The sequence below is a fragment of the Mobula hypostoma genome, chromosome 11, assembly GCF_963921235.1.
Source record: "Mobula hypostoma chromosome 11, sMobHyp1.1, whole genome shotgun sequence".
Taxonomy (NCBI): domain Eukaryota; kingdom Metazoa; phylum Chordata; class Chondrichthyes; order Myliobatiformes; family Myliobatidae; genus Mobula; species Mobula hypostoma.
The window spans coordinates 60257181-60278345 of NC_086107.1; the positions used below are offsets into that span (position 1 = coordinate 60257181).

At 41.8% G+C, this 21165-nt stretch overlaps 1 protein-coding gene across 3 annotated transcripts in view; it reads right to left on the reverse strand.

Annotated features, from left to right (window-relative positions):
• slc25a22a (solute carrier family 25 member 22a) overlaps positions 1-21165 on the reverse strand; it is a 169752-nt gene that overhangs the window by 40655 nt on the left and 107932 nt on the right. For 2 of the 3 annotated variants that reach the window (XM_063062156.1, XM_063062157.1), the window contains exon 5: positions 10439-10529. In XM_063062156.1, coding sequence (XP_062918226.1) covers positions 10439-10529 — 91 coding nt within the window. Of the gene's footprint in view, positions 1-10438; positions 10530-15751; positions 15799-21165 lie in introns of all 3 variants that reach the window. The other variant, XM_063062159.1, reaches the window with a different exon arrangement.

Here is a 21165-nt window from a genome sequence, read left to right on the forward strand (position 1 = left end):
AGAACAATGACAAAACCCCAAGTATTGCACTTGATGCAAAGTTTAGCTTACAAGTATATTGGAAATCATGAGGAATCAATCCCTAAAACCATGATGACCTAAAACAGCAATATCACGATGGATTCCAGATGCAGAGTAGAGGAAAAAGTGGAGGCATTAAGACAGGAAGGCTAAAAGTTGGACTGCGAGCCTGAGCTGAGAAGAAGAACGTTAGGTAAAACTACAATCAGAAGTCTCTTTTGACCCCAAGTACAACTTTAAATTTTGCAAGGATTGATAAACACATCAGGACCTATCACAAACTAGGAAGTTGCCTAGATTGATGTATATATAAGGAGAGGATGGACAAATCTTGATTCTTCTCTCTGGAGCATCAGAAGCTGGAGGTGACATGACAGAAGTATATAAAATTATGAGAGGCCTAGACTTACATGGTAGACAGTCATTTTCCTAAGGTGGAAATGTCAAATATTAAAGGGCAAAGGTTTACGGTGCGATGAGGAAAGCTTAACAGGCATATGTGAAACGAGACTTTGTTTAATCAGAGTGGATGTGGAAGAGTTTGCAGTTCCCACTTTGGCCTTGCCAGATACCTCTAAAGCAACAAAATGTAGGCAAGTTATCTTGATCGCAGGGCACTGCCCAACAATCAACTTCCCATGTGGTCTGATAGCAAGAGTACAAACCCCTGATAATTCTCTACCACATCCTGTGGGGACTTGGAAACATATCTCATTCACTTGAACAGAAGAGAATGGCTCTGAGGAAACAAGTTTTAATTTGTGTTCTCATTTGTTTTATTGTTTTTTTTAATATTGTATAATTGTATAATTTGTCATGTTGAAGTGTCTAAATTGTTTTCTGATTGAACATTTTTAGGTGATTTGACTTGTTTAGAAAATTGTATCAATAATATTAATTATATTACTAATTTAAAACATATTACATTTTAATAGTTTGAATTTCATTATGTTTTCTGATTGTTTGATTCTAAAATTTTGAATATTGCATGTTTTGACAACTTTGCTATGTCTAACTGAAACTGGCTGAAAATGTATCATATTTGCTTTGGCCCTCAAATGACAGACTCCAGAAACAGAGAGAACAGGAATGCTCTTGGTGTTTCCTCTCCCCCTTAAATATTTCACTGTCCGTTATTATTCAAGCATGTTGCATGACTGCTGGGCTTTGATTCAGCCTATTTGTTATGGGATCACTTAGCTCCACTGCATGTTCCTTTTAATGTGTAGCATGCCTTTGTTTCAGATCCACTAGATTGTCTCATCTTCATTTTAGGCAAGGTGTCTTGATCCTGGGATAGCCTTCAGTATTCCTCAATAAACTCAGAATCAGGTTTAATATCACCAGTATATTTTGTGGCAGCAGCACTTTGCAATACATAACAATAAAAAATTATACATTGCAATAAGAAATACAAAACAATTAAATAAGTAGTGCAAAAAGAGAGCAAAAAATGGAAAAGTGAGAATGTACAAGGCTTCGTTGTCGTTTCCGAAATCTGACCGTGGGCAAGAAGCTGTTCATAAGCTGTTGAGTATGTCTTCAGGCTCCTGCATCTCCTCCTAGATGGTAGCAATGAGAAGAGGGCACGTCCTGGGTGTTGGGCTCCTTTTTGAGGCACTGCCTGCCGAAGATGCCCTCAATGCTGGGGAGGCTAGCGCCCATGATGGAGCTGGCTGAGTTTACACTATTCTGCAGCTTTCTCCAATCCTGAGCTCAATGGACCCTCCATACCAGATGGTGACGCAGCTAGTTAGAATGCTCTCCATGGTACATCTGCAGAAATCTGCGAGTGTCTTTGGTGACATATCAAGTGTTTTCAAACTACTAATAAAATATAGCTGCTGTTATGTTTTTTTCATAATTGCATCAATATGTTGGGCCCAGGATGGATCTTCAGAGATGCTGACACCCAGGAACCTGAAACTGCTCTCCCTTTCCACTGTTGATCCCTCGATGAAGACTGGTGTGTGTTCTGTCGATTCCTTTTCCCGAAGACCACAACCAATTCCTTATTCTTTCTGACACTGAATGCAATATTGTTGTTGCGACACCACTCAACCAGATGATCTTGTTCACTTACTAAATACCACCTTGTCACCATCTGAAATCTGAAATAGCTGTGTCATCAGCAAATGAGAAATAGGGATTAGAAACAGGAAACTGGGTTTTGTCCCAATGGATTAACAGCAGTGACTGAACAAGAAAAAAAATAGTTTATCATCTGTTTCTGATGCTTGAAATAACAGTGTAGGTCCACAGAGGACAATACCAAACTGTGACAATATAGTTTAAAAATACACTGATCAATTCAGACAGTGGATAGGAAGCCTTCAGAATTTCCCACAGGTAAGTTATCCTTTTTTCCCAGTACTATTAACTATTGCAAAGATAATAATGTATTTTTACATAGAAGTGGTGTTTTTTCCACTATCTTATTTTTGGGGAGTGCTGGGCAAATTCAGCGACTGAAGTTGATGATTTAGTGTTTCAAATCTTCTAACCTTTGTGCGTGCCAGTTTGACCTCTTTCAAAAGGGAGCCAAGAGAAAGGAAACCACACAATTTATTTTTTTTAATTCACATCATGGAAAAGCAGGGAGGCTTTGTGATTTTATTCCGTCACCATCTACTTATTTCTGTTAAATGCTTCACAAAAATCACATAGTGAATAACAAGATCATTACATCCAATATGCGGTGTACTAAGAAGCGCCAGGGACATTAAAAGCTGACTCAGTTTCTCCTTTTATATGCTAATCTGCATACAATTTCAGTAGAGGATTTACGCATCACTGCAACTTCGAGCAAAAAGCTGGTGTACTCCTAAATAAGCAGTAGGAGGCATTCAGCTAATGTTAATTAATGCTTAGTTTGTTCTCTGATGACATCCAGAATCTGACACTGCATGGCTATTTGTATCATCGGAAAATAATTAATGCAACCTCCGCTCTCTTGAAAAAAAACCCTATCTGTCTACATGAAAGGTGGATTTTCTTCAGCTGCTGTTGTACATGTTGGAAAGTTATCATATCAATAAGCACTCACGGTTGAGAACGATCCTTATAGCTACTTCCTGTCACACTAGTATCTATTAAACCTACACTATCTGGAAAGAGTTAATCAGTACTGAGAAAAAGACAGGCACAGATCCTGACTGAAATACCATAGTTCAAATCTTGAGCAGTGACCTTTGGGGTTTGTGTGGACGGTTCTGGGGACAGAGAGGAGTTAGAGGTCAAATAAGGGCTTGAGGGACAGGATCTGGGGAAATTTAAGGAATTGGAAGACAGGATGGCATCTTAATTCTTGTTTCCACACTGCATTTGAAGGGCAGCAATGTGGACATTCGACATCCACGGACCGATTTCATTGTGGAGGCTGGGAGCCGAAAAATACAGACTGCTTTGTGGTTAGAGAATTGTGCATGTACATGGGTGGGAGGGAGGAACAGGGCTTGTTTTGCTGTTGTTTTGTTGCTTGTTGTGTCCTGTGTTGTACTGCCGAGCTTTGTGGGCATGCTATGTTGAGAGTGAAATGTGTGGCAACATTTGCAGCCTGCCACCGAGCACACCCTTTGGTGTGTTGGTTGTTAAGGTCAATGACGCAGTTCGCTGTATGCTGTCATGTACACATAATAAATAAACCTGGATCTTGAAAAAGATCAGCTAACATCAGCCAAACTAGTAAAGCAGATTGTTTGTTAGTCTCCTAAGACTAAAGCCAATCAATGTAAGCTCACTTATATTCATTGCTCTGATCTTGGCGTGTAGCCACTTACTGTGCTTTCTCCTGCTACAAAGAAAAGTACCCATTTGCTAGGTAGTAATATGAATAGTTATTTTTTCTGAATTAAAGTATTATTATCTAGTCACTGCATGTCCTTCCAATACAGGGAAATTTAGATCTTGACTTTTATTATAGTGTAAAATCATTGACAGCGGTTTAAGAGATGCTTTACATCTCCCTTCATTTTAAATATCTATTGATGCCATTTCCCAAAGCTCTTCACATAAAACTAATCGCATTTCCCCCTCTCCCCACCCCCCGATTTTTAACATCCATCACTCCTGACATATGCATGGGTTTATAACACAATTATGCAATCTCAAATTCTTTCAATGCCCAACACCATAATACTAAATGCTTAGTATTTTCAATTCAATGACAATGGTACTTTATAGTGAAATCCCATCAGATGGATTTTACTGCCACCAGAAAGATTTCATAAAAATACAAATCAGGATCTGAGTCTGAAGCACAGCATCTGTTTCTATGGACTTGGCGTCTTTCAAGCCCAAATAGTCCTGAAACAGATGCAAAATAAAATAGTCCATGTGTAGGATCAACTGTAAGATACTAGAGTCTACTTGGGGTTCCCAACCTGGGATCCACAGACCCCTTACTTCATGGCATTGCTCCATGGCGTAAAAGAGGTTGGGAACCCCTGTACTGGATTGTTGGGATGACTTTCTGGGTAAGGTGTTAGTCCATTATTTTTCCTGAAGTTTGAAGTTTGCCTTGAAAAAAGAGGGTGCCTCAAATAGCTCCGTTCAATCAAATATGGAGCGAAAGTGGGGGGGAAAGCAGTTTGGATAGACAGCTACTCTTCACTGGATATGCGTGTGAGAATGTCACTGCAGTGACACAGACAGTTTCGTTTAAAAGCAGACTCGACTAAAAGAAAGCCTAATAATAAGGAGCAGGATGTTAAGATAAGAATCAGCCACTGATCTCTTCAGAATGGAGAGACCATTCAATAAGCTCAATAATCACTACCCCATAAACCTGCATCAATATCACAAAAATCTCAGCATTTAAAAATTTCAGCATTAGGGGCTTTCTGGATTTTCTGACAAGAGACTGCAAATGCTGTAACCTGGAGCAAAAGGATCGTGACCCAAACCATCAGCCGTCCCTTTGCCTCCACAGATGCTGCTCCTCTCACCGAGTTCTTTGAACTATTCGTTTTTTTTTGGCTCCAGATCTCCACTTTTGTTTGCATGAAAATGTATTTCCACCAACTTTAAGATGAAAAGACTTGCCTCTGGGTCCAACATATAATTCTCTGTAACTTCCACCACCTCCAACGGGATCCCACCACTAAGTACATCTTTCCCTCCCCCCTCGCTCCCTACGCAACTCCCTTGTCCATTCGTGCCCCCCATCCCATCCCACCAATCTCCTTCCCGGCACTTATCGTTGTAAGCAGAACAAGTGCTACACATGCCCTTACACTTCCTCCCTCACCACCATTCAGGGCCCCAGACAGTCCTTCCAGGTGAGGCGACACTTCACCTGTGAATCTGCTGGTGTGATATACTGCATCCGGTGCGGCCTTCTATATATTGGTGAGACCCGACGCAGACTGGGAGACCGTTTCACTGAACACCTACGCTCTGTCCGCCAGAAAAAGCAGGATCTCCCAGTGGCCACACATTTTAATTCCACACCCCATTCCTGTTCTGATGTGTCTATCCATGGCCTCCGGAACTATCAAGATGAAGCCACACTCAGGTTGGAGGAACAACACCTTATATTCCGTCTAGGTGGCCTCCAACCTGATGGCATGAACATTGACTTCTCTAACTTCCGTTAATGCCCCACCTTCCGTTCTCACCCCGTCCCTTAGTTATTTATTTATTTTCCTTTTTTTCCTCTCTCTCTGTCCCTCTCACAATAACTCCTTGCCTGCTGTCCATCTTCCTCTGGTGCTCCCCTCCCCCTTTCTTTCACCCTCGGCCTCCTGTCCCATGATCCTCTCCCTTCTCCAGCCTTGTATCCCTTTTGCCAATCACCTGCCCAGCTCTTGGCTCCATCCCTCCTCCTCCTGTCTTCTCCTATCTTTTCGGATCTCCCCCTCCCCCTCCCACTTTCAAATCTCTTACTATCGCTTCTTTCAGTTAGTCCTGACGAAGGGTCTCGGCCTGAAACATTAACTGTGCTTCTTCCTATGGATGCTGCCTGGCCTACTGCGTTCCACCAGCAATTTATGTGTGTTATTTAAATTTTAAATTTTGCTTTTCAGTTCTTGTTGCCCTTCAAAGTAATTTCTTGACATTTACTCTATTGAATTTTAAATATACTATAGACCTCATAGACCATCTAACCAAACGTCTGTTTATGTCCTCCCTTTTCGATTCTAATTCCTTTGATTCAAAGGCCAACAGCCCAAGGGCATTTCTAATTACTTCATGCATACCACCACTTCAGCACCTTCAGACTGCTAGGGAGAGTTGCCAAAATACAGTGGAAGGAGAAGAGCTGCCAAAATGCAATGTAATCAAATTTTTAATTGTCCTCCCATTATTTTCAGCGATGAGAACATCAACAGGAAGGCCAGCTTTTATTGCCCATTCCTAAGGGCCCTTGAGAACCTACTCAGATTTTCCTCTTGAACTGCTACAGTTACAGAACATAATCACAGATAATTTATGATACAGAATGAGGCTAATCAGCTCGTTGCTTCTGCGTTGACTGAAACAGAACTACAAACCCAAACTCAATTTAAAGCACCAGGTCAACAGTTCTGTAACTCATGATTGTTCAAGGACTCATCCAGGTACTGTTTAAAACCAATGGAGGGTCCTGCTTCTGAGAGAGGGAGAGAGAGAGGGGGGGGAAGGGGGGGGAAGAGGGGGGGGGGAAGAGGGGGGGAAGAGAGGGGGGGAAGAGAGGGGGGGAAGAGAGGGGGGGAAGAGAGGGGGGGAAGAGAGGGGGGAAGAGAGGGGGGAAGAGAGGGGGGAAGAGAGGGGGGAAGAGGGGAGAGAGGGGGGAAGGGGGGGAGAGAGGGGGGAAGAGGGAGGGAGAGAAGGGGGAGGGGGAAGAGGGGGAAGGGGAAGAGGGGGAAGGGGAAGGGGGAAAGGGGGAAGGGGGAAAGGGGGGAAGGGGAAGGGGGAAAAGGGGGAAGGGGGAAAAGGGGGAAGGGGGAAAAGGGGAAAAGGGGGAAGGGGGGGAAGAGGGGGAAGGGGGAAGGGGGAAGAGGGGGAAGGGGAAGAGGGGGAAGGGGAAGAGGATGAAGGGGGAGAGGATGAAGGGGGAGAGGATGAAGGGGAAGGGGGAAGGGGAAGGGGGAAGGGGAAGGGGAGAGGGGAGGGGGGAGAGGGAGAGGAGGGAGAGGGAGAGGGGGGAGAGGGAGAGGGGGGAGAGGGAGAGGGGGAGAGGGAGAGGGGGAGAGGGAGAGGGGGAGAGGGAGAGGGGGAGAGGGAGAGGGGGAGAGGGAGGGGGAGAGGGAGGGGGAGAGGGAGGGGGAGAGGGAGGGGGGGGGAAGAGGGGAAGAGGGGGAAGGGGGAAGGGGGAAGGGGGAAGGGGGAAGAGGGGGAAGGGGAAGAGGGGAAGGGGAAGAGGATGAAGGGGAGAGATGAAGGGGGAGAGGATGAAGGGGGAGGGGGAAGGGGAAGGGGGAAGGGGAAGGGGGAAGGGGAAGGGGGAAGGGGAAGGGGGAAGGGGAAGGGGAGAGGGGAGGGGGAGAGGGAGAGGAGGGAGAGGGAGAGGGGGAGAGGGAGAGGGGGAGAGGGAGAGGGGGAGAGGGAGAGGGGGAGAGGGAGAGGGGGAGAGGGAGAGGGAGAGGGGGAGAGGGAGGGGGGAGAGGGAGGGGGGAGGGGGAGAGGGAGAGAGGGGGGGAGGGGGGGAGGGGGAGAGGGAGAGAGGGGAGGGGGAGGGGGAGAGGGCGGAGGGGGGAGGGGAGGGGGAGAGGGAGAGGGGGAGAGAGGGGGAGAGGGGGAGGGGGAGGGAGAGGGGGGAGAGGGAGAGGGAGAGGGAGAGGGAGTGGGGGGAGAGGGGGAGGGAGTGGGGGGAGAGGGAGAGGGAGTGGGGGGAGAGGGGGAGAGAGAGAGGAGAGGGGGAGAGAGAGGGGATGGGGAAGAGAGAGGGGGGGAGGGGAGGGGGAGAGGGGGGAGAGGGAGAGGGGGAGAGGGAGAGGGGGAGAGGGAGGGGGGAGGGGGAAGAGAGAGAGAGGGGAGGGGGCAGAGAGAGAGGGGGGAGGGGGAAGAGAGAGAGGGAAGGGGGAGAGGGGGGAAGGGGGAGAGGGGAGAGGGAGAGAGGAGAGGGGAGGGGAGAGGGGGAAGGGGAGAAGGGGAGAAGGGGGAAGGGGAGAAGGGGGAAGGGGGGAAGGGGGAAGGGGGGAAGGGGGAGAGAGGGGGAGAGGGGGGAGAGGGTGGGAGAGGGGGGGAGAGGGGGGAAGAGAGAGGGGGGAAGAGAGGGGGGAAGAGAGAGGGGGAAGAGAGAAGGGGAAGAGAGAGGGGGAAGAGAGAGGGGGAAGAGAGAGGGGGAAGAGAGAGGGGGAGAGAGACAGAGAGGTGGAGAGAGACAGAGAGGTGGAGAGAGACAGAGAGGTGGAGAGAGACAGAGAGGTGGAGAGAGACAGAGACAGAGAGACATTACTGAGGTTTATAAATATACATTATGAGTGGAATTCTTCAGCCTTAAAATTAAACTGCATAAATATGAATGTATAAGTAATTAATGCATTTCACTAAATAGAACCAAGACATCAGCCTGCTATTAATGCTTGCACAGCACAAGGTGAGGTTTGTTTCTTCAGACACCAGTCGCATTATGATAGACTGGCAGCTTCTATTTATGCGAGCCCAACCTGCCTTATGCATCTCCTACTTCTTTTAAATTGCTAGGGAAAACTAATCCAGGAAATATTAACTATTTCATCTAAATGCTCTGAAACTGATAGTCCTACTTCTAAAATGATACAAGTAATTAAAAACAAATTAAGCAGGCCCAGTCCAATGCTATCTATTTTGCCAATATCAACATCATTATTCCAGTCTTTTCCGTCATACAGAAGAGCAAATGTGATGTCTACAATGTGCTGAAAATGTGAGGTCAAACAAGACCCACAGATACTTCTTCCTTATGCTTCAAATGCTGATAATCAGTAATATTTGGTTGCTATAAATTACAGCAAAGGTTGCTTTCAGAGTGAGTGAAATTTAACTATCACAATTTCTCTTGTGTTGAGTTTTAAAAAGTGACACAGAGGGCAAGGCAAATGAGGCCAAGAAGGAAAGAGAAGGCAAGGGGAACAGAAACGGACAAAACAGACTCTGAGAGAGACTGCTTTGTGGTGCTATTATGGATCTCTAATCCCATGGTCACATATTGGAATTAGCCATCATCTATATACAGTAACTATGCGTGGGAGCATCTGCTGGCTTCTCTGCAGGGATCTCAGACAGGTAGAGCTGCAAATAACTGACTGTCTGCAAGGTTAAAAGGAAAATTATCATCAAAGATTGACCTGGCAAATGAATGGTAAATTGTAAACAATAAATATTTAGCATTTTATTATATTTTAATGAACACACAATTTTTGATCAGAAAACCTAATAGTGCACTGCAAACATTAAATGTAAAAATAAGTTTTTAAAAAACAATAACTTGTAGCATTGTTGCAACAGGCAATGCTTTTACTTTTGGCGTTCTAACCAGACCAAGGTGCCAGAAAGGAAAATTCTTGCTCCAAACTAAAATCATTCAAGATGCTAAGAGTCTTTTGATATATTTGAAGGGCTGCGATTTTATTTTTGTCTTGTTTGTTGTTCTTTTTGTTCAGTTTCTACATCAAAGCCAACACAAGCTGAAATGTTTAGAAACAGAAATATGCCATCTGAATTACAGGCAAGAGAAAATCTGCAATGCTAGAAATCCAAGCAACACACACAAAATGTTGGAAGACCTCAGCAGACCAGGCAGCATCTATGGGAAAGAGTACAGTCAACATTTCAGGCCAAGACCCTTCGGCAGGACACACAAAATGCTGGAGGAACTCAGCAGGCCAGGCTGCATCTATGGGAAAGGGTACAGTCAACTACAAAAGTTTGTATATTTTTTTCCATAGATGCTGTCTGCCCCGCTGAGTTCCTCCAGCATTTTATGTGTGTTGCTATCCCATCTGAATTGTACTTTGAACATATTTAAGGAAGGCAAAAGTAACTTTCTAAACACAGTGTCAAAGGATTAAATCTTGGGTGAATCTTGCACATCGAAGGATACATTAGTCAAATATGGCTTCATACAAGAAGGAGGCTTAAAATGCTGAAATGTGTACTAAGATAGGAAGTCTTTAAGTGATTTAGAGTGGCTCAGTCAAGTTAGCATGAAGTTCTGATGAAATTTTATATCGATGAGAAGATGCATGTGGAGTTCTTTTTCAACTTTAAAACAAATGGTTACATTATACTTTCACAGATCTCAGGCAAGTTAACTGCAATGGTTCTACTATCAGTATCTTTATTGCCGCACTTGTAATTGTGTTGCACAATCAAAATATTCTACAAGTTCTGAAGCAGGCAACAATATCAGGCTTTGTCTCCTATAGTTGGCTAAACTTCAAGTAAAAGATATCTTCTTCTCCCCTTATACCTTCATAGTTAGCCCAATTTGTCAAAAGTAACTTCCACTCACCCATCTTTGGACAGTATATGACGGAAGAAGTCATTTGCAGCAAGCTTGATGGCCTTTTCAGGTGTAACTAGGGTAAGATTCACAGCAGCACCTTGAATGATGTAGAGTGGGGATGAATAAAGGTGGGGTGGGTGGGAAGAGAGAAAAGAAAACACAGGGAAATCATTTCCAGTTTGAAAAGTTGTTAATGTATTTCCAAAATCTTCAACTTTTAACAGTTCAAAGCTAGAAAGCAAATACAACAGTTGCGTGTGCACTATTATTATGAAGCAAAATTAATTCAGATTTGTCTTCACAATGACAGCTTTCAAATCTTACATTAAAACAACCGAAGGCAGCACACAGTGAGGTTAGAGATAGCATGAGCACCATGGTTGGTTAGTGATGGAAAGTTTTGAAAGAAACTGCAGTTCTTATGTGGGTTGTTCAGCATCTAAATGTTTTGCTGAGGACATGCAGCCAATTATGCCTCATTATTTCAATATGTTACTGTAGACTCTGCTTCCTTCTGCTCAGAGGACTGCATACCAGCACAACATCAACCAGCAAACATATATTGGAGCACCCAACTGGATGGGATATCATTGTTAAACGAGTGCAATTAGAACAATGTTAGAATGCTAATGTATATTTAATTGTTAAAATTCTAAGTGCATCACATGTTCAAACAACTTCTTCACTTAGAGGGCCGTGAGAGTGTGAAATGAGCTGCCAGCACAAGTGGTAACGTACGAGCTCGATTTCAACATTTAAGAAAAGTTTGGATAGGTACACGGATGTTAGAAGTATGTTAGGCTATGGTCTCGGTGCAGGTCTATGGGAGTAGGCAGTTTCAATTGGTTTGGCATGGACTAGATGGGCCAAATGGCCTATTTCTGTGCTGTACTTCCCAATGACTCCAATGTATACAATAAAGAATAAAAAAAACTCAGCAGCTCTAACCAGATCAGGGACACTGCTTGTGCATTTATCACTACTAACCACCATAATAAACTAGCATATTGGCTTCAGCAGGTCTCTTTGCTAATGTGCAGTTAGACACGCACATAGAGGGACAGCAAGTAAAGGCGAAATTGCCCTTTGAAATCCTTTTCCAAGGATTACCAAATGTAGAAATGAACCAATGGAGAAACAGCAAACCTGTAACTGACTGCTTTTCAAGAACAAAAGCAAATCACTTCAACTACAATGGGGTCTCAATCTAACAGGGAGAAAAGCACCAGTAAAACCTAATCAATTCTGCCCCATCTCCTTGCATCGTTTGCGATATCGTAACAGTTGCTTACTAGTCAGCTTTCTGTTCATACTTTGCAGAGTTTTGTAATGCACTTATTACATGGGTTAGCCTACTCCGCGCCTTGCTGGTGCTGTTGACTTTGGCTAAGAGATTCTGATAACGTTGCAGTGCCAAGAACTGATCCCTATGACTTTACGACCAGAAAGTCTGCAAAAAAAAAAATTCATCAAAAGTAACCAGCAAAGGCCAGGGAAAAGGTGCCCCCACAGCACTGCTCCTTCAAGAAGTGACAGGCAGAGTCATTTGAGATGAGACGCAACCCTGCAATTATCACTCCAAGGACACTTTCTCCCTGGCACTTCATTCTGAAGAAGCTCCAACAATGGACACTGGCCAAATGACTACAGCCTTGGAAGGCAGAAGACACATTGTGCTAATTGTGAAGAATTAGAACACATGGGATCAAAATAAGCAAAAAAGAAAAAAGCAAACTTATATTGTTACTGAGGCCTCTGATCAGCTTCTGAAATACACGCAGCTTTATTTTGGAGATAACATTTGATTTTCCATTTAAGTGACCGTGTTTCAGACCTACGTATTTTTAATTTCTCAAGATTTGCAGAGTTCACAACCATGGGAGTAAGACAGGTAGTTTGCAGAGGTCATCGTTGTAAATTTAAAGGTAGGGATAAAAAGACAAGCACAATGGTGTGCTGGCAGTGTATCCCCATGCACTTCATATCCTCGGTGCATTAGGCACCCAACTCCCACTCACCATCTGCATGGGATGCAATGGGTCCTATTAAAGGAGAAAGACCAGGATGAAAAAAGGCCAGAATCAGCAGTTGGTTGTTATCTGCTGTTTAACTGAAGTTCAAAGAGACTCAAAAAGAGTGATGTATATCCCTAGCATCACAAGGGAAAGAGTGTTGTTGCTGTAGTACACCACCACCAGAACCCACACTGTGAAAGATCCAACTGGTTACATGCCAAATGTAGATTAGGGCTCCTGCACATTGTGAACCTGGACATTTCATCAAGCTCGGAGGATGACGCAATCTCTGATGCACACTGCACAGCCAGTGCCTTGAAAATCTGGCTCAAAAGCATTAAGAGTTACTCATGGAAGGTGAATGCAATTTGAATTTTCCCAAAGGAAGTCATACACAGAGCCAAAAAATGCACAGAATATAAAATGCACCACAACTTTGATTTTTTAAAAATATATTGAAAGCCTCCAGCAGGTCAATGCAGGAAGTACTATACTTATGTTAAACTGAGTTATAATTCAAAGAGCACAAGTTTAAATCTTACTGTGGCAGAATTTTTAAAAAATAGATCTGAAAAATAAATACAAAATTAAATGGAATGAGTACAGGTTACCATGGAGCTGTCAGGCTTGATAGAAAAGCTCAAATGTTTCACTGGTTTCTTTTTGGGATGGAAAACTTCTGTACAAAGTACTGAATTGACTCATACCTGCCTGTAAAGTGGCCAGCAGTCCACTCAGTCATACCACCTGGGAAAGTGAGATCTAGACAAGTAGATTTTCAGAACTATTGGATGTTCTTCCAATTTAATGTCCAACACACTTTCAACTCTTTTTTTTGGTAAAACATTACATTGTAGTGTAGTACATTTTTCAGTAAAACTGGCAAGTTTAGAGGGAATGCAGAAACAAGGGCCCTCAATGTTTTTGAAGGGATTACGAGAATCAATACCCAGTGAGCCAAATTATTTCCAAAGGATTAGCAGAGTTTTACTCTGCAGTTTATTCTCACTGTACAATAACACAATAGATGGATTGGAGGGCATGTAATTCTCCACAGGAGGAATCCTCTATAGTGAGTAAGTTACTCACAAATGCACACTGGCTGCTGTTTTTTTAATAGTATTGTACACATGGGAATGAAATCTGCAGCCTTACACAGTACTCCTGGACAGGAGTGGATAGCTGCACATGGAGGTCACAGTTTCCGCAATCAATTCCATTTCTCCAGCCAGATTTTACAACTGTTAAGTTCATATTGGCTCCTATCGCCTTCAGTTGTATTTGACAAACAGCTATTTTTCTGATAATGTAGATGTTGTAAGTTATATTGATCCTCCTATGGCCTTAATGAAGTTAGGAAATACAGGATTAATTTCTAGGGTTACTGAGTTCTTCCACTGGTTCTGCAGCAAAGAAATAAAGGCTAATCACCTTCACGTAATTGAGGCTGGAGACTCCTGTGCACACTTTTCTCTCAGTTCCAAGAGCAAAGAGGGAGGGAGTTAGGGGGAAACAGATATTCAAGCAACTAATCCAACTACAAGGCAATGGGTAACCTTCAAAGCCAGGTTTTAAACTGGCCACACGAGGCAGGGGAAAGTAGAAAGACACTGAAAGAGTCTGCATATTGACATAAATTAACCTATGTCTTACGATCAGTTATGCTGTATTAGTGCATGCTATTCAAGACCAAGCTTTCCAAAAGTTCTTAAACCACACTGTTTTCTTCATAACATTCAAATACCTAACATATTTTTTCTTTTTTTTTTGTTAAACGGAAGGAAACAAAATGGTAAATTAGTGGTTCTGCAGTTTCCAAAGAAAATGGAAATATTCTGCAAGGGCTGTCTTTAAAGTAATTGTGTCAATGTTTCAATAGTTTATTAATTCCAACTGTTGTTAACTCTTGGAGAGGGCGTGTGACTTGGGAGTGGAACTCTAAGCGAGATCCAACCATCCTGACAGGGACATAGATAGGTTGAGTATCCCTAATCCAAAATCTGAAAACCTCCAAAATTTATTTTGAGTGCTAAAACGAAGTCACAAATGCAAAATTCCACAAGACGTGGGGAAGGTTCCCATGCAATATGCAGGCCTCTGCACACCACTGATAGTTCTGAGAAGTGACCTCACATACATAAGGAACAGAAGATCATGAAGAATAAAAAAACACTACATAAAGTGAAAAATGAAGTTCTCAATCGTATATTGAAAATATGGATTTGTGAGTGTCAGTATGTACAAATGCTGCTTAATGGTATGCTGATCACGAAACAAACAAACATCTATCATAACAAACTGAAAATTGAAGCTAACTGTGAATACTCAGCCAATTTACAAAAAGGCATAACAGTAAATTTTTTAAGCTGATCATGAAGCAGCAGAGAAATTAATTGATGAGTTTGCCAAGATGGTCACTGCTATAAATCTAACACCAGAGCAAGTCTACAACGCTGATTGTTTTTTTCATATCTTACATAAAACCTAAAAGTAGTAAAATACAAATACAGTGTACTGTGACCTTTTAATCAAAACCTAGCTTCGTAGGTGGAGACTGAAAGCCTGTCGCTTGTTGTTCAACAGCTGATTCAGGGATTCTCCCGATACTGCTGTGCTGTTTTTGTTACCCTGCACACATTATATGTTCATTATATTAATGGTACAAAATAATGTTTACTGTTAAGTACATGTGTGACGAACGTGTAAGACTGAGACTGCTTACCTGTGACACACAAATTCAGAGTTGAAAATGATGGTAATCCCAAGCTATCACATCATATATTCCAAAACTCAAAAAAATCCAAAATCCAAAACCCCAAGCATTTTGGATAGGGGGCACTCAACCTGTACTGAAGTTTCTTGAATGCTATTGGTTCAATATCCACCAATTGGCCATCTAACTTAACCATGGGAGCATCCTCACCACAAGGACTGCAGCGGTACAAGGAGAAGCCCATCACCTTGACAGGACAAGGAGTGGGCAATAAATACAGTCTGTTTTCATTACCCATATGCGTGAATTAAAAAAAAACAAATTAAAACCTATGCCAATGTTATGGTCCAAATGTTCAGGAGTAGAACAATTTATTTTAAACATAAAAACTTAATTCAAAGGTTTTAAACAAGTCAAAGCATTTAGACCATCAACTTAAAGGAAAAAATGAAGTTCCATGCAAAACACCAGTTAGTAAGAAAAGGAGCTTTGCTTCAAATGTCCCTTCACCAGTTTGTACAAAAGGTGTTTATTCAGCAATACATTTCTTTCCAATTGCAACATTTCTTTCAGTTTATGCATTTACCATACCATTAAAAGTGGCACTGGTCTTTTGAGTGCTCACATTTTCTCGTACTCTGAAAAAAAACAAATAAAGTGTTTTCACATCTACAATTGAAGGCTTTCTTTGCAACTGCATACTCATATTTCATACAGAAATACACAAACACCTTCCAATAACTTGACTAAAAACTAAACTCAAGTTTTATCCAATGCTTAAACAGTAACCGGCTTCAGAGTTCATTTCAACCTGAAGGGGATTTTGATAATTAAATTGCGATGTGGTCTTTTTGATAAAGATACCACTCTATGAGGCATTAAGTAATAGAAATCAAGATGGCTCAGACTTAACAATTCTTTCTGAATTAGCTGATTTTAGTCAAGGCAAAGGGAAGTTTAACTAAGTTCTAAGACAAACAGTGCCGGAATGATTATGGTAATACTGGGGAGGGGAAAAATCAGTCACCTTAAATGAGTGATCACCATTAGAAAGCGCTGTCCAGGAATTCATTTTGTCAAGAGGAATGAGCTTGAACGTGATATGGTCTTAGCCAAAGTATCTACCAATGTGGGGATAAGAAAGCTCACTTTAATTTCCAGCTTCTTTGAAACTGAACCCAGCATAAGCCAGTGGCTTCAAGACCAACTGCACACATTTATTCATAAATGTGAACATTTAGTTCGCTATTAAATTACATTTGATTACATAAAATCACTGTAAGAACTTCAGTATTTTGCTTTAATTCTGAGTGCTCCATTACTCTTCCATATTCCAATTTGCAGAGAAACAATAAGCTCCAGACTACTTTCAATTAAAAGATAACTGGCTGATGCCTACAATATAAATAAAATCAGAATGGAAATTTGTGAGCTAACACCAAATTGAAGTCTATAACACATGTGCCTTTCAGGGATGCAAACCTGACATTCATATTATAAGATTTTAGTTCTACAAATATCATTGACACAAAGACAAAAACTGCATTTTCCATAAATTTTGCCTAAGATGCCTCCAATATCTCAAACATTCAGGATAAATATTAATTTGGAGCAGCTTTGTTGAAAAGTACTGGATAAACAAAGAAATAAACATAGCTTATTCAATAGAAAGCAAACATACACTTGCTGCTTAAGCAACTTCTGTGTGTGTTGCTTGAAATTCCAGCATCTGCAGATTTCCTTGTATTTGCTGCTTAACTTTCACTATGTTGAATTGAATTGAATTTCTTCCGGAGTGTCAATGGCAACTGAGTGTACAGAAAGCCAAAAAAAATTCTACAAAGCTCAAATCAAACACAACAATACTGTTGTCTCAGTGCTTTGCCTGTAGCCCACCCTTTTGCAGAGTTTCATTCCCCAAGGAAATTTAATAACAAATAGCTCATTATTGTGCCTACTTTCTTGTTGATATATTTTTAAAGTCGGACTGTTCATTCCTACTTATTCCTACATCCAAGTGTGCACTTTGAGTACTTTCTTCTCATAGGATTTCTGAGTACCTACAGTAATGAACTGCTAGTTGCCCAACCATGACCTACAGAAGATAGTAAAAATGACATTAAATTGAAGGAAAAGGCTTATGAAGTTGCAAGAAAATCTTTTAAGCTTCAGGATAGGGAGTGGTTTAGAATTTGGAGGACCTAGAAATGTATTAGGAAGGGGAAAGAAGACAATAAATGAGCAAATTGCAAGAGCATCAATAAATTCTGTAAAAGGAAAAGCTCATTGAAGGCAAATAAGAATTCTTCATGGAGATTTTATAATGGGGTATAAAAAAATAGTAAAGATTTAAACAAGTACTTTCTCTGTCTTCACAGGAAAATACACAACAAAATGTCCTGGAAATACATACTGAAAACCAAGGGTCTACAAAAATATGGAGATCAATGAAATTTACATCAAGAAAATATCATTTGCAGGAAGCCAGTGATCAGAAAAACTGATTAATCCTTTGAATCTGATCATCCACAAACAATTGAAAGAGTTGGGCATAAAGCGAATACATATTCAGGTTATCATTTTCCAAAAGAAGTCTATAGGTTTTAGAATGGCTCCATCATTTGAGAAAACAAATGATTGACGAGAACTACTACCCTGTTAGCCTAACTCAGTATTTGGGAAAATGCTTATCTCTATAACAGATATTAAGACAGAAAATCATGACACAATCAACTTGGATCTATGAAAGAAAAATAATTTTTTACTAACTCACTGGAGTTCCTTGAAGAGGTACCCAGTGGAGTAGATGAGAATAGATGTGTGTACTTGTTTTCCAGAAGTGCTTCCAAAAAGGCCCTATACTGAAAAATGAATTGGGGAAGTATGCTAGTGTGGTAAACCATGTATATATGTTGTAACTCGGTTACCTGTCTGGACACACCCCTCTGCTGACTGTCCCTGTGGCTCCTCCCACAGAGTCCTGTATAAAGGTGTTTGCCTTGCCCCTCCCCCTCAGTCCGGGGGCAGACACTCACTGTGGAGGTTGTATTGTACAGCGAATAAAAGCCTTTCAGTATTTTACCAAACCTCAGTCTTTTGGAGTAATTGAAGGTGCTTCAGCTAGCATAGGCCAGCAGAAAGCAAAGTAGGAATAAACAGGTTCCCTCCAAAGTGGCACATTGTGATGATTGTAGGAGGGCCAGTTCCATTTTCCACCTCTTCGTGTTCTTCAACCTGTAATGTAACTCAGTTTCACTTCCTACACGCACCTTGAGCTGCGGCGTATTTCAACATTTTTTGGTTTTTCTTAAGATTTCCAGTATCTGTGCTGTTTTGGATTTCCAATGATGAACCCAGAGGATGGAGAAAAATAACTTCACCTTTCCCTACTCCCACTACTATCCATTAACATAAGCTATGTTGTCTAACATTGCCAGCTAATGGAATTTGAAACCTGGAATTTGTTTTCTCCTCACCACCCAGGACATGTCCTCACTGTTACCATCAGGGAGGAGATAAAGGATGGCAGTGTTTCATCCAGTAAGATAGCAGAGCGTTCGATCACAGTGGCTTCTACAGGGCCAACCAAAGGTGTTATTGTCTTTTTTTCAAAATGTTGTTGTTATAATTGCAAGACTCTGCTGGACATTAAAAACTTAAAAGTCCTGCAGATTGACCCCATTAGTGAGCTGCTCGCTGGCAGAGAAACTGAAGGAGCTGGACTTGGTTTGGATTGTGCTGTTGGCTCTGTCAGAGAGGTGTAGGAGGAGTCGGTATGTGACAGCAGTGAGCTGTCTAATTGTGAATGAGTCTCTCGGTCGCTTTTCGTGTGATTGCAACACCCATTTAGGACATTGTTAACGTGGAATGCTGCAAGCCCGATTCACTGTTATATTGGTGGACAACAGGGGAGCTGTGTAGCCTCAGTCGTAGTGAGGATTATGTCTCAAGCCATGGAGTCGCCTGTTTAGAGCAGCACTGGAGAGAGGTGTCGGAGTCGGCGTGTTTTACTGGAGTTGTTGTGGCATTGCATACATGCCGGAGTCAGTGCTGCCCCCAGTGTTCATTCAGCAGAAGACGGGCCCATTGTGTTCGATTGCAGATTGACGCAACATTCATACTGCTAATACAGTATACTAACACAGTCTTAGACTGTATTTTTTGTGTGAATGTATTTTACTGATATTTTATGTGTGCTATATGTACCGTGTGTATGATTGTTGGTACTGCATTTTGCACCTTGGCCCCAGAGTAACACTGTTTCATTTGGCTGTATTCATGGGTATCCATGTATGATTGAATGGCAATTAAACTTGAACTTTGAACTGGAGCTTGAAAACTCACATTCAGTGCTATAGGAACAGCTTCTTCCCCTCTGCTATCAGATCTCAGAGAGGTCCACGAACTATGAGCACTCTCACTATCCCACTGTTTATTTGTTATTGCAGCTTATAATTTTGTTTTTTGTCCTGCATTGTACTGCTGCCACAAAACAAGTGTCATATGCCAGTGATAATAAACCTGATTCTGATATACTTTACTTCTTTGGCAACGCAACAGTTCTATGAAACCACTGATTTTAAGAACACCTGAAGCAAGAACTGTACCATAAAGAATACCAGAAGCATTGATTTAAGAAACCCGAGAGAAGCTGCTGTCGCTGATTCTCATATCATGGTAGCCTCAACACTGTGGAGACCAGAACAAGACTGGTTCTGACAGACACAAACAGGGAAGAGGAGTAATATTGAATCCACCAGCAGGATCAAGATGGTAATAAAGCACCATGGTTGCAACAACAGAGGTAACATTGCAAAAGGTGATTAAAAACTCTTTTGTCACCCATCTACTCAGGAAGGCACATAGTGCAAGGTATACATTGGCCACGTTGTGGTAATTTCTGCGACAATAGCCATGTTCATTCAAAGTTTATTCTAAGCAGTCTATTTTGTTGTGATATTATTGATTCTGTTGGCGAATTTTTGCCAGATGTTTTTGGGAACAGTACCCTCACATACAGCCTCCGTCCTCGTTTCACCCATGATGCACTCCATTATAGAGTCCATTAATACAGTTGTGCATGGGCAACTTATTGCAGCTTCAATTCCATTCTCCCCCTCACTCTATGAGCCATCGAATCACTCTCAAGGATGTTTTAATAATAATGGTTTTAGATGAAGAACTGGAAAGGTGCCCAGTCACTGGGGTATTGTAGCTTTTGAAACTAATGCTAAAACAAGCTAGAGACTCTAATGTACAATATTAGCAAGAAAAACTGAAGTTTTCCACTCTATCCAGAAGTTAATCAGCAGTATTTCCTGTTTGTTTCTTCACTTGCTAATTTTCCAGTTAAAAGCACAACTGTATCAGATCACTAAAAAAGATTTTGATACTAGCATGAAAGTAAAGGTCTCAACTTCTCCAAATCTCTATTAAATAATAAATGTAATTTCAGTTTCGAAGCAGTCAATTCATGGAGTGCTGCCCAAAAGCAGTGATTTTGCTATGCTGAAACCACCCATGAACAACAGATGCTTTTTAACTACAGCAACCTCTTCTTCCTGAAAGTGACTAATGCTGGGTTTTACAGCTTCAAAGTACAGAACGTATATGACAAAAAAAGCAAGTTTAATACCAGCTATAGTGTTTTGTCACCCAATGCTATGTATCAGCATTGAATGCTCCTGGGTTCCAGCTATTTCTCCACTGTTTGTTCCAGGGATAATGTAAATATGGTTCCAAACCCCAATGCTAACCCATCTGAGATCAGCTAAGTGCAAACTTGGCTAAGATTCTACTCTGGCACTTCCTTTCTCTGTGACTCAAAAATGAAAAATATTTGAGCTACGAAGTTAAAAACCTTAACTAACCCCTGGAGAAAGACAACCAATTTCAGTGGAGAGGAAGAGTGCTGCAAGTTGAAGAGTATGCACGGTTATAGTGGTAGTGAAATTTAAAATGTGTCTTGAGTTCAGTTGAAAGAGATGTGTTCAGAGATGTTGATC